Here is a 14,936-nt window from a genome sequence, read left to right as displayed (position 1 = left end):
GCAGACTTTACTAACATGTGTTTGGCTGGGTATCCTATTTTCTGGCACAGTATAGAAAACAGAGGGAGTTCCCCCCACGAGCAACTGCAGTACCAGCTGTTGCCCTAAATATTGTACCTGTTCATGACGGAGATGACTTTAAAGCCAGGTTTCAAGCTTAGGGAAAATTTTACATTTTGTACATCAGCAAACATTGCTATCAGATTTGTAAGTCTAGTTACAGCATTTACACACACAAAGAAGGGAGTTGATGAGGAACGTACTTCAAAAGGAGTAATAGTAACAGATTCATTTCTTTAAAAATGTAAAAGACAGGGCGCCTGGGTGGCTCAGTCCGTGAAGCGTCTGACTCTTGATTTCGGCTCAGGTCATGATCTCAGGGTTGGGAAGTCGAGGCCCACGTCGGGCTCTGCACTCAGCTCTAAGACTACTGGTCCCTCACCCTCTGCTCCTCCCCCCACTCATGCGTGCACATGCTCTCTCTGTCTCTCTCTCAAATAAATACATTTTTAAGAAATAAATAGAGATGTAAAAGATGACTATCTTTAATAAGCCTTAACAAACCTACAGCACTTCTAAAGCCCAGAAAACATAAATGGCACATGTGTATGACAATATCCCCAAATAATATTATTTAGAAAATATGTAGAAATTTGTATGACAGTATTCCCAAATGATATAATTTACACATTTAACCCAATAATTTATTAATAGTTTAAGAATTAAAAAAGAGGAAGAGATATCAGAACATTAGATCATGACTTGAATATCATGAAGAAAAAAGATGTCCTTTTCATTGGCACTGGAGGCATACATAAAAGACAAATAAATTGAGAGCCAACATTAAAGTACTTTTTTTTTTAAACTAAACATGGAATGTTCTTTACCTGTAGTAGTGAGACAGTCATGGATCCTTTCAGAACCAGCTGCAGCCTAGAGAAATGAGACACTAGAGAAGGATAAGCATCAGTGAGCTTAACAGCCTTAACATATTCTTCCATGTTTCTTTGGATAGTCCTTCAGTGTTTTTTAAAGCAGTTGTTACTTGGTATCAACAAACTCTTCATGGATCAAACAGTACCAATTCCTCTTAATTATTCATGTTTGGTCATTTAAAACAATACAGTAAATATGTGTTGATCTGTAATCTGCAAGAATGACTTTGCAAGCAGCCTGATTTTGAACAAGAATTTCTGTGAATAATAAGGCTATTAAAACTAAAAACATAACTGTATTTGATCCTATGGCAGGCATTACAAACTACTGGGTAATGTACTCATTTCTAATGAAGGGGCCTGAGAGAATCAACAGTCTCCAGGCATCTGTAAGCATTTGTCAAGTTGATTCCACATTCCAACTTTTACTAACATTAGACTCACAACATTGCAGGGATTTCTTATCAGTTATTCATGTGTGGTTGGTGTGATGTTCCAGTTGGACATACTCTGGGCTTTACATTTTGGAGTTGTCAGTGTTCTCAAAGCAAAGCCAGAACCTTTCATCCCTGACTTTGATAAAAATGACATGAAATATCAGTACAAGTTGTAAGCTGAAAGAGAAAAAAAATCTAAATAAATAACTTCCCAAGCCTCCTGGCTGGCAGGTTCTATTGATAGAATATCTCCATCAAGGAAAGTATGTGCATTATGCTATGATTGGTTGATAGCACCATCTTTGAGGTTGTTTGGGTCCATTTTGTTTTGGAGATTCTTCAGCAGGTGTTTCTGGGAGTCGTATGTAAGATATCTTCAAATGAGTTCTATCTCATTGTCCATGTGCTTTAATAGATGGAGTCAAGCTATGCTTTTCAAAAGGGCAGGGTGTACTGAGATGGTGGACTTTAAGTTTCAGGAAGCAATTTAAAAACCCAGTGTATGGTTTCACAGAGTAAAGAATTGGAAGTTACTGATCTGTATTTATAAGTAGTCTAAGTAAATTTGAAGAAACAATGACCTTTCAACACTATTAGCAAATAATGACCTAAGTTATAGTATATACATTCAATTCAAAGCTTTACCAACACACCAACCCCAGTTTCTCTCTTTTTTTTTTTTCTACTCCCAACCATATATTCCTCCTATCATCAGAAAAGAGGTAGATGGTTCTCTTGACATATTTTGCCTAGTCAATATAAGGGATCATTTAGTAGAGTTTGTGTTTTGATTTTTTTTTTTTTTTTGGCTAAGCACACAAGCCACACACACACACACAATGCACAACAAAACACAACATACCAACTGTCTTATCAGTTTGGTGTCTGTTTGAAACTACTCAAAGAGAAAGCAGTAGAGGGAGTCATCAGAATTCTCATTCTAGTTGAGAGAAAGAAAGAGAAGCCACTGCATATGAGCATCTGTGTGAGGCTCTTATGGACGTGCGAAGTCTCCTGGTATCATTGTGGAATGACCCCAGGAAACAGAACAAGTTGGAGCAATCCAGGGGGTCTGACGTTGTCACCATTTCCCTGCTGTTTATTTTAGAAAACAGTCCAAACAAAGCAAAACCTCTCTTCAAAAGAGCAACATCTCAGACTTTAAAAACCACCTTGAAAAAGCTATCACTACTCTGGGAATGAATCAGGTTCATTTTGCCTATCTTCTGTCCTCTTTTCACTAGAGGTGGTACAAAAGGCTTTAGTGGAACCAACCAGAAATAAAGACCTTAGAGCAGGTGGTGATGCCATCTGGCTATTTAAATCAAGGCAAAACCAACCCCTTCCCAGAAGATGAAGTTCTAAAAACTGATGATGTGCAGAGTCTGACTTAATCCAAGGGAGAATAAATGGGCAGAGTGGGTTAACCTCCAGTTCTTCTTTAGCCATATTTTTAAGAAATGTTAAACATTAATAGATGGTGAGAAAGAGACTAGAGCAAATGCTAAAGATTGAGTGAAATTTTTTTCTATACTACTGTCTCACCCTAACTCCTTAAGTCAGAATTCATGCCATCATCTGGGAAATAGACCTATCCTTCTTCTCTATACACTTTTTTTTTTTAAAGGATTTTATTTAGACAGTGAGCTGGGGGAGGGGTGGTGGGGAGAGGGAGAGATGATTCCAAGCAGACTGCCCCCACAAAGTGCAGAGCCCGACATGGGGCTCGATCCCATGACCCTGAGGTCATGACCTAAGCCAAAACAAGAGTTGGGCACCTAACTGAATGAGCCACCCAGGCACCCCATCTGTATACATTTGTTGATATGCATACCATTTCTTCTTTGCTAAGTTGAGGATGATCTATTGTCTATGGGAGAGAATTGGCAATGTTTCTCAAAGAGAAGTGGTGGTAGCATTTGGGACAGGAAAATTTTTCACTGGGCAGCACTCTTCCACATAGTAGAGGGTGTTTCACACCCTGGCCCTACCCACTCAGTGCCAGTATCTTCCCTCTCCCACCCCACTGTGGCAATGAAAAATATCCCTGCATATTTCCAAATGAACCACGGCGGCGGGACGTGGCCGCACAGTACCCAAATGTTTGAAAGTTGACCCTCTTCCCTTCCTTCCCTCCTTCCCCTCCCTGTACCTGAAAGGATTTAAAGAAGCATTTGATGGGATTAATTTGCCAAGAGGGCTTTCATTTGCTTTTTGCTATAGTCTTGAATCATATTTTTAATTCAAGAGTTTTATAACCTTGCTGATGGCTTTTTCACAAAGCCATATTTTTAGGTCCCACTTTACATTCCCTAGCTTTCTTCTTTAAGGCCAGTCTTATTGGTAAAGTTGAAATACTTTTTTTTTTTAAAGATTAATTACTTGTCAGAGAGAAAGAAAGAGAGCACAACCAGGGGGAGCGACAGGCAGAAGGAGAAGCAGGCTCCCCGCTGAGCAAGGAGCCTGATGCAGGACTTGATCCCAGTACCCTGGGATCCTGACCTGAGCCAAAGGCAGACACTTGGTTAACTGACTGAGCCACCCAGGGATCATGAAATACTTTCCTTTTAAAGGATTGATTACCTTACACATTTTTTTTATGTACTGCTAAGCGCCTTAAAGTTTGTTGTTGTTGTTGTTGTTTTGGTTTGTTTTAAAGCACTGCCTAGTTCCTCAACAGGCAAATGCTATATATTTATCATCTTTCTAACTTGAGGCCTCTCTCAGATCAGAGAATATTCCCATACCAGATGCTGTCTGTTAGGTTAACCATATATGTACTTTTGATACATTTCCTCATTCTGTTTTACCTAAAGTAAATATTGGATGATGAAACAAACAGGAAAACGTCAGAGAGGGAATGCTGGGTGAAAAACGGGTTAATACTGTGAAGGCCGGAGTGTGAATGTGTTAAGTTTAAGAAAAAAATGAATTGAAATTAAGGAGGAAAAGGATTTTATGAAAGGGCCATGAAATAATTAATTGTTTTGTAGGAGAGGGCCTTTCCATGTAGGCAGAGAATTTTTTCTTCACTTCTTTCTGAAGAGACAGTCAAATAGAGAATCTCATCTCTTAATTAGAAAGAAAAATACTCATCAAACACATCTCATCACTGGAGAGCTAATGATCCACAGCTGTTAGTCTGAAAGGGCAGGCTTTTTTCCTGAACAGTAGGAAGTGTTAATCATTTTGGATGAGATTTCTTTTTAAAATATACTGTAGTTTGCAAAAGAATAGGATATTCAATATTCCAACTTAAATGATTTTTTTGAAGTGTTCTTCCCCAGGGATACTGTCATGTGTTTCACTGAATGATCATTGAATGCAGGCATCTTCCACTGCACTTCAATGAGAGCATCAGTTGATGGGATGATGTGAATCCTCCTGTCCTGCCTGGGATTCTTAAGACCCCAGGCTCAAAGAAAGAAAAATCATGCATGTCTTGCACCTCCTAAGAAATGGTGTTGCTCTAAAATCTTAATATTTTGAATCATTCACTCTACTTGACATAATTTGCCTTGTTTAAATACGAGTGAAAAGCCTTAGCCCACCTTCACTTAGCTTCTGAGTGAAAAAGGGTTGTTTGTTTGTTTGTTTAATCTTCATGTGAAAAAGTAGGGCTTTTTTTATCTGTAAAAATGTAATTGGCTCATTCATTTTCTAATCTCTGGCTGTACTGGAACCTTGCTAACCTCTTCTAAACATTTTGAACAGAAGAAAAGCCCCGTTTAATAGAAACCTTGTGAATAGCCAACTTTTGATTATTCAGAGCCATGCAAGATAGTGAGAAAGGGGAGGAATGAATTTGGGCTTCACAAACCTCATTTTGACCATTAGTTTTTGACCTCTCTGCCATGTGAAACCCTTACCACAACACCTAAGAAGTGGTATTCCATTTCCTTGCAGTAATGCAAAAGTAGTTATCCCAGAGCAGGAGGAAGGAAAGAAATAGACATACGGAAAATCTACAAATTGAATGATCAGTCTGTAAATAATTGATAACCTTCGAGCATCGATATTCACTATAAAAGTCCTCCTTAGAGGCAGTGGAGTACTGATGGAAAAACACACTGTTTTGGGGATCAGAAGACCTGGCTCTGCCACCCAGTAGCAGGTGTCTGTAGACAAGTCTCAAACTTGAGCCTCAGTTTACCTATTTGCAAAACAAGCACAGTAGTCTCTGCCTTCCCAGCTTGCCTCTCAGGACTTTTCCCCTAAAGTTTGTTTTATGTAATGTGATATAAGACATTTGTTAGGATGAATGATTTTATTTATCTTTCAGTAAATTATAGATTTTCAAAAAAGCCACTCTGAATATTTATGATTAAATTTAGATAGCTTTTAAAGTCTAGCCCAAATAGACACTGAATAATTGCATCTGTGATGTTGATGCTAATGTCATAGGCAAGATACCATTGATTTAGATGAAAGATTTGGATTTAAAAGCAAAAAAAAAAAGATTATGAACAGGAATTGATAGTCACAAAACAGCTAGTTCAGAACAAGATTCTTTTATATCTAGGGGCAGATACAGAGGTTGTTTAAAATGGTTAACATTTAATAATGCCTGATTAAGTCTGGAGTTCACAAAATCTGCAGTGTGTGCTAATGCCAATTACTAGAAATAATGAGTTTATGTAAAGACCTGGATTTTTCTTGTTTCAGCTATTAACAAAAATTTTAACAGCAACCCCTCTAATTGCACATTTATGATTTCCTTCCAACAAAACCCTTTCACACACAAATCCCTCTAAGAAACACCACCCATCTTCTATAACTGCTGAAAGGGGATAGTGACCATTCTTGGAGTATTAGTTTATAAAGTCTCTGAATTTTTCAGAAATAATTTTAAGTATGAAAACGTCAAATTGATAATACTTGGACTTACTGAGTACTTTGTGATAAAGTGTTTTCACATACATTACTGGAGTTGTTCCCCACAGTCAACTTGTGAAATAGGCAGGTGTTACCATTTGATAAATAATAGAATCAAATAAAAGAGAATAACTGACTTGCTCAAGGTCCTGTGATGATCAAATAGCAGAAATGGATCTAAAACCACTTCTTCAGTCTTCTGGTCCAGACCATATTTATTACAGACACCATTGTCTCCTTGGAAAAAGGATATGTGTCAGTTAGCTTTTGCTGTATAACAAACCACCCCATAATTAGTAGCTTAAAGCAACTACCACTTATTTAGTGATGATTCTGTGGGCCAGCACTTTGGACCAGGTTCAGTTTGGGTCTGGAAGTATGGGCAGGATAAATGCTGGGACTTTTATGGTTTGTATTTATATTCTGTGAATGTGTCAGGGATTTTTTTTTTTTTTTGAATCGCTCCTTGATTTCTTTTTCTACCCCATTTTAGCCTGTTACGATATCTGACTTTTTTCTCTCAAACTTAGGAGTAAGTGGAGTCAGGACCAAGGATAGATCCTATATTGTCTCGGCTTTCCTGGGGTTTCTCTGAGATATCTTTCACATGCTGCCCTAGGAGGACACTGAGGACCTGGTCTTGGGTGTTATCTTGGTTTTTTGTAAGAGGAGAGGCTCAATCTCAGTGCAGGTGGTCCCTGAGAGAAGGGAAGCCTGAGTGTGGAGACAATAAGCTAAAAGGCACCCTCCCTCCTCTGAGGGCTCTCTTTATTGGATAATCCTCTCCTGCTAATAATTATTATAATAACCACTAATACTATAATCCAGAGACCATGTCATATCTTAATTTTGAACATCAACTATTGTGTATCACATAGTAGTGTTCAATAAGTATAGTTTATTGTTAATCGGTGTTTGTTCTTTTTTACTTTGACCTTTTGAAATCTCCAGTTAATTATTGAGGAAGAAAAAAAATGAATGCTTTTGTATTTAGAGTTTATTCAAAGCTCTCTTGTTTTTTTAAAAAAGGTATTCTCAACAGCAGAGGTCCCTTACCTAATTACCTAAATATTAGATTCTTAAAGAAAACAAAATAGGGAAGATTATTTTTCCATTGCCAAGATCCATGAAACTAATCCAATTCTACCATTTTTTTTTTTTTTTGTTCTCTTCTATATCTTTCCCCATCTTATGTTCTGGTGCCTGTGTTGTTGTGCATATAAATACCACAGGTATTAATTAGACATGCCTTGTCAGTTCTGAGTGCTGTATTTTAAGAAAGCTATTGCTTTTTAATGGATTTGGATGTGGTGAGAGGATGATGTCCACAATGGAGACGTGCCCAGAAATCATGCCTTGTGGATTAGTGCTTTAAGCAACTAGTGATGTTATATCTAGAGAAGAAAAAGGCATGATAGGTGTCTTGATTACTTGGTTATCACCTAGAAAGTGTATTCTATGCAATACCTGTCCTCCAACTAACACTAACACATAGACATCCCCAGTAACTTTATTCTGGGTGACATCAGAACTCTAACACCAGTGAGTGGACATTACAGGATAGAATATCTGTGCTTAATAAATTTAAAATAAATCCAATTGGTGACATTTAGCTGTGGAATCATCTGAGTCCCATCCATGAGGCCAGAACACGTCAAGTCAAGTGAACGTCCTCAGAAGAGGCAAACATAGAGTAAGGTCCAAAAGGAAAGATGGTAGTCAGACCATAATACACTATATAGTTTATGACTGCATGGCCAGAATGGAAAGAGAATCTTTCTATGCCTCAGGGAGAAATTGGTTAGTGGCATCCCAGGTTGTAATTCTGAATATATTTTCATGAATTTACTTGATGTTACATAGTGGCTATATAGTACTTTTACTGAAACAATAATTACGTAGATTTATGTTAAAAGAACCCAGTACCCATTTATTCATTAATGCAGCTAATATATATTTATTGAACACCTTCTATTCCTAAGCACTCTTCTGGGCTCTGGGGATAGAACAAGAAGAAAAAGAAAAAGTCCTTATCCTTAAAGAGCTTATATTCTAGTAACCGCCCAAATTTTGCAAATGTATAAAGAATTAATATGGATTCTAGCCAAAAATAATTTTCCCTTTTACATGTGTTTGTGTCTGTCAGATTTGCCTTAATTAATTTCCTGAATAAAGAATTATCATTTAAAAATACATTTTAGTAGAATAATCATAGCCATCAATTATAATTTGTATCATCTTTATATATATTGCATAAATTTCAAAAATTAAATAGAAATATTTTATTTTTCTGGAAATCTTTCTACTTATGAAAGTAAAGATGAGGCTCATGTCTCATGCATTGATACATTTGAGGTTTTTCTTATTCAGGAACTTGAATCTATAGTTACCATGTAATTCTATCCAAAAGTCATTTCTTGGGTTACTAAATCATTATTTGTGGGTGTCCATCTGGGTTATGAATATCCCAAGAATTCAGGATTTAATGTCACATTAAAAAAAAAAAAACATGTCACAGTAATGCCATGAAGTCATTTTAAATAGAAGGGATGTTAAAGGTTATCGGGTCTATAGACCTGTGTGTTTAGAAATGAAAACACAGAGGCAGAGTGACTTTCTAAGGCCTGGAATCTGTCTTCTGGTCCTTAAGCCATGGGTTTCTCTACCCCTCCGCACAGGCTGATTTTCTCCACCATCTTATTAGACTGTATATTGGCTAAAGCGTATTAAGAAGGCTGTAAAGAGTCAGTGCTGCCCTGCCTGACATGAGTGTTCTCAGGGCGCTGCTCCTAACCCTTCTGGCCTGTCAAACGCCTGATATCTGTGTTACCCCAACCAGATGGCTCAAATTCCCACTTACACTAGGGTTCAGCTAAATCTCAGGAGGCAGATGACTTTCCAGGTTTCAGTAATGGAGTAAGCATCACCTGAGGACCTTAGTCAATATTAGTTAACTTTCTGAATTTCATAAGGTATCGATAAACATGTACACAACAATACAAATATTTTCTGAGCACTTATTGGGTACCATGCAGTGTGTTAACGTCCTAACACATTTCAACTCTGGTTCTCACAACCTGTCAGGTGGATATACTTCTCAGCCCCATTTTACAGAGGCAGAAACTGAAGGCAGAATGGTGCCAGAAGTGATGGGACTAGTCAGCATTAGGGATGGAATCCAGCTCTTCGGTACCTCCATGAAATCATTTGACTTAATGTTGCCTTGTTTGGCACCTGGAGCCACAGACTCAGAGAGTTTAGATGATCTCTTCAGGATTATAAGAGGGGGGATGGGTGCAAGGGCAAGTCACACTTTGTACACAGTGCTGCTGATTTTACAGTGCAGATGATCTTAGGATGGGTCCTCCTGCCAGGCTAAGTGAGCTCTTAATCTAATATTTGTCTTACAATTAAAAAATAATTCACATAGAGAGTTGGTAGTTTTCAAAGATAGTAGACATAGACATTTAAAAATTTCCTTTGACAAAGTTATTCTATTTTTTAAATAGCTGTTTGATTTCTATGGTGATGCTAAATGTTAAGCCAACCTATTTTTACACTTATTGGTAGCAGTGTTTTTATTCATAATGTGAGATCTTTGGCTCACTGGTGCAGACTTGGTATTTTCATCTGCCTATTATGCGTGTTGCATTGTGAGATTAAAAAAAAAAAAAAAAGCCCGTGATATTAAACAGTGATTCATTCTTTATCATTAAGGCAGATAGACCAGCTATGTCTGACAATGTAGTGAAGCTCATTTGGCAGCCTTTTTTTTTAAAGTCTATTTTGTCCAACCTGACCATAATTTCACTAGACAAGAAAAATTAAAATTACCCTGTTGATAGTGTAATGATACCAGTTTTTCTTCATAAAAATTAAATTAAAAATCCTAACAGTAACTTTCCAGGGGTCAGTTGTGCTTTTAGAAAAATGCCTAACAAGTTCTCAAGGCTTTGTTTTCAAGATAAATCCTTCCATTCTGAAGCATTTAGTTTTGCACTTTTGAAGTGGGCTATGGATAAGAGAGTCCATTTAATGAAAGTCAGAGTTGACTCATCTTTTTCTCTCTCCTCCTCTAGCTCTTTCTCTTTGTTGTCTGGAACTTTGAGCTCTACATGATACCACTGGTTTTGTTGTTACTGTTGACATGGAACTACTTCTTGATAATATCAGGGAAAGATAACAGGCAACGTGATACAGTAAGTTTCTGCTTTCTTATTTGTATGTGTTTTTGTTCTTATTCCTCGTCCCTCTGACAAGATCAACATTGATTTATTTTTACAAACCAGAAATTCTGTTCATAAATACTGGAGTTTGGAGGAAAGTTTTAATCAATTCAAAACTAACAACTCTTTGGACCTAACATAAGAGGAAGTATTCACCTGTTTCTAACATGACTCATCTTGGTAGGAACTAAAATCAAGAGCATACCGAAGAATGAGCTATGACTTTTAATTATAAATGGGTTATTTGAAATGAGTGTTTCTTTTACTCTCCTTATTTGTTTATATGTCTTAATCTTGAGTTAAGATATAATATCATAAAATTATTTATGATCAGACCAAATGAATGTATTTTATTTAAGACATTTCTCTGTAGTCTGTCATTGGAAGAAAGAAAAGATTGATGATTTGTTGGCCTGGAAAAGTGCATAAAGTATCTTAATTCAATGAACATTTACTGAACAACAGCAAATATCTGTGTTTGTGTCAGGAGTGTATCAGGATTACCAGCTGGAGGATAAAAAGCTTTCATTTAACCTAGGGAAAGTTATACTGAACCCACCTGCCCTCTCTGGCATTTTTGAAAGTTTTTTTAGAATCTGTAAGACCACTTCTCTCTCAAAAGGAGTTTTATTTTTTGTAAAGATTTTATTTATTTATTTGACAGAGAGAGCACAAGTAGGCAGAGGGAGAAGGAGAAGCAGGCTGTCTGCCGAGCAGGGAGCCCGACAGGGGGCTCGATCCCAGGACCCTGGGATCATGACCTGAGCCGAAGGCAGACGCTTAACTGACTGAGCCACCCAGGTACCCCTCAAAAAGAGTTTTAAAGCAAGAAGTAAAAAATAAACCACATTATAATCATATCTCTTTTTCTCTTGCCAACTTTCATTCCCCTTAGATTTTCTCAGTCACTACACCCTTAGTGAACATACAACTTCAAAAAGCCTTCTGATATATAAATGAATGGGATGGAGGTGTCTTCTCCAAATAGGATATTTGCAATTTGATAAATTCATAGGTAGCTTTTGAGAAGAATTTAAAAGTTTGTCAAATGTGAGAATCTATTTGGTAGCTGTTTGTCTTCATCAGACTACATGGGTTTTCTCTTTTTTTTTTGCCACTGAGGGTCTACATTTAATTTATAATCAGGAGTTTCTGCCATCTACCATGTCCATAATGGTGCAGGAACCAAAGTTATCTGATCATCAGTTTAATAATATTATATAATACTTCTTTATAATAGCATCATAATGTTTGCACAGACATACCTGTGACATAAAACGTTTCCCTTTTAAGTAACTCAAGCAGGGGTGCCTGGGTGGCTCAGTTAGTTAGGCATCCAGCCCTTGATTTTGGCTCAGGTCATGGTCTCTGGGTCCTGAGATCAAGCCCCACATTGTGCTCCATGCTCAGCACTCAGTTTGCTGGAGATTCTCTCCCTCGCCCTCTGCCCCTCCCCACCGCTCACATGCATACACATGGTCTCTAAATACATGCATACATATATACATACGTACATAAAATCTTTAATAAATAACTCAAGCCAAATACACTTCAAATGGTAACACAGGCTGAATATACTTCTTCAGAAAAATTTTATCATCAAAATAAAAGACAAATCCTGATGCACAGCCACCAAATACATGGCAAAGTTGCCAACAACATGCTATGTTTATTTTTCTATTTATTTGTATATATTTGTTTCAGATGATTATAAATTTGAGGGAGGGGACTCTTAGTTCATCATCATATTTGCCACTTTATCTAGCAAGTGTCTTGCAAGTCTGAAGTGTTGAAAACATTTTTTATAAGGTTTATCAAATCCAACATGAGACTGTTAATAGAGATTTTAATGGTTAGGCAGTATCAACAGACAAGAAGTTATTATTGGCAAGGATTTTATGTATATATATTTAAATTGCACACTGAGAGACAAACCCCAAATGCCATAAGCATTGGTGTCATGGGGACCGATAGGTACTTTTGTCAATTAATCCAGGATGTTTTCTTTAAGAAAATGGGACTCTCTCAGGCAATTGCTTTTTTGTCCCATTTATTTCAGGGGGACTGTCGAGAGAGAAGAATATCTACTTTTCATTCAGTTGCCTTGAGACAAATTTGCAAATAAGATTATTTGCAAATAGGAAAAAGTGGTAATTTAGTTTCAGCTCCTTAATTCTATGAGGGGGCTTATCGTCAATACTTAGTCATTGGTTGGAGTATTCTTCCTGAAAAATTCTATATCTATAGATTTTGCTTGTTATCTTCTCCAGAATATACCTGCCTTGGCTGGAAAGGGGGAAATAGTAACAGATAATAGATCCTCTTGTGCTTACAATTCTCTAAGAATTTTTATGACTATTGAAAATTACAGGCTATGGAAATTTCTCTACTGCCCTTTTTCTCTTCAAAATATAATTCCAAAATTATATTTACCAAATCTTTTCTTTTAGGCACATCTCTAACAGAGCTCCCTCTTTAGCCATGGGCATTCGATTCCTCAGCACAGCCCACTGTGGAACAGTATATAGTCCAAATTTCATGGGACGCCGGCTCTACTCCATAACTCTCAGTAACTGCCTTTTATTTGCCCAAAATACACTGTCCACATAGTCTGTTCTTCCTGGACATCAGACCAGCAATCACAACACTTCATTCAGTTTTTTATGCAGTGGCTCAGTTGAGACCTTATGTAACTCTTAAATCCATTTTGTCTAATTATGTGTCTTCTCCCATACCTAGCTATGCATTTGAACTTGTTGCTCCTTTTGAAAAAAGGCCTGGATTATACCTTGTTGTTTACAGATTATACACACACACACACACACACACACACACACACACACACACATCTATGCATATACCTATACATTCATATACACAAACATATATATATATATGTAAATCAAGGGAAAGTATTGGTAGGGGCTGCCATGCTGTATCTAATTGACTCTACTCCATAGTGCATAGCACTGGGGGAATGACATTTTGCCCTAAGTGCTTTTTGCTATCACCAAAAGCATACAGAATCTTTCAGCATGTGTGAAAACTTTAGGTAATCTCTGAAGTGCATTAATCACACCACTGCGTGATTCCAGAAACTTTCCTGTTTTAAAAGAGAGCAAGAGAGGGAGGGAGGGTGGGTGGGCAGGCAAATTTTCTCTCATGGAAAAAAAAATCATTTGTACGTTCAACTGAGAACATTCAATTAGGATGAAAATGATAAAAGAAAAACAAATCAAATTGACCTTGAGCTTTGTATAGCAAGAGAAAAAAGGAAATAACATTTTCGTGACATAAGAAGGTGAAAGAAAAAAGAAAATACTGTGAAAGATGAAAAGTTCATAGATGGGTAAAAATTCTGTCTTCACCATATGGGTTGAAAGTTGAGATTAATACTAAAATAGGAAAGGATTTCTTTGTGTGTTGGTTGTTTATTACGGAGACCATGTCCTTTCTTGGATACTTAAGATCGCAGGAGCTAAAACCCGTCTTTTCCCTACCATGGTGCCTTTTCTGCCTTTCTTAATGAGAAAAATGAGATGTAATCCTTGCCGAGGAAGTTTTGCTGCATTTAATGAGCTGAACGCTTTGAGGACAGGGTGAGGAAACAGCTGGTGCTGAGGCTAATGCTGTCGCCTTGGGGGTGCACAGGAGGAAGAGGCATGGTTCGAAATGGTATCTCCCCTCTGCTGTTTCCCAATTGGACTTGTTAAAAATAAGCACTCCTACATCTGAATCTACCTACACTCACACCATGACATTAGAATTTCTGACGTGAGAATTGTTAGGCTTTTCTGGGTGGGGGGATGCCTGTTTAATAAATACACGCTTCATTGAGAAATGTTTCTGGCATGAAGGGGTTATAGAGACAGCAGTGTCATACTTGTCTTGGTTTGAGCTGTCGCTCCAAAACCTGAGGGAAACTCCCCCCAGCCCCCACCTGCAGTGCCCATTAGGCTTGTACCAACTAACCACATTATAGTTACTGTGGACTGAAATTTTTTAAGTTAAAGAGTAGATGCCGGGAAGTTGCCTTTGCTTTGGGTTTAAAAACCACTGAATCCTCATCACACCCTGGGCTCCCTGTTAGGCACTTTGTTTCATCGGGACCTTCATCTCACCCCTCAGGGAGAGAAAAGCTGATTCTGTCAGCCCAGCCAATGGTTTGGGTCCTCCTGAGTCAAGTGCCGCCAGGTCTCTCCCTCTGTGGCAAACAAGGGAACGTGCTCAGGTGGAAAAAGTGCGGCCACAAGAGCCCTTCCTTGAGAGGAGAGAATCAAGTCTCAGAGGAGGAAAGACCTGGATTGGCCGAGCAACTACTTTAGTTTGCTACTTTACAAACAGGGAAACTGGCCAAAGAGGTTTAAGAGCTTACCCAGAGGTGCACAGTTAGAAAAGGCATGCAGTTAGAAAGTAGCAGAATGGGTATTAAGAGTCTGTCGATTGGTCTGAAGTGTGTACTC

General features: G+C 37.8%; 1 protein-coding gene across 10 annotated transcripts in view; it reads left to right on the top strand.

Moving 5' to 3' along the window:
* MCTP1 (multiple C2 and transmembrane domain containing 1) overlaps positions 1-14,936 on the top strand; it is a 505,859-nt gene that overhangs the window by 402,594 nt on the left and 88,329 nt on the right. For 8 of the 10 annotated variants that reach the window (XM_088023395.1, XM_088023389.1, XM_088023394.1 and 5 more), the window contains one exon: positions 10,327-10,446. The exons of the other annotated variants lie outside the window; for them this stretch is intronic. In XM_088023395.1, the coding sequence (XP_087879521.1) occupies positions 10,327-10,446 (120 nt within the window). The remainder of the gene's footprint in view (positions 1-10,326; positions 10,447-14,936) is intronic. 10 annotated transcript variants of the gene reach the window in all.

This window comes from Eumetopias jubatus, unplaced genomic scaffold, assembly GCF_037043125.1.
Source record: "Eumetopias jubatus isolate StellerSeaLion01/CBP00866 unplaced genomic scaffold, mEumJub1_p1.0 scaffold_5, whole genome shotgun sequence".
NCBI lineage: Eukaryota > Metazoa > Chordata > Mammalia > Carnivora > Otariidae > Eumetopias > Eumetopias jubatus.
Note: the sequence above shows the minus strand (reverse complement) of the source record. Positions and strands in the feature narration are given on the sequence as shown.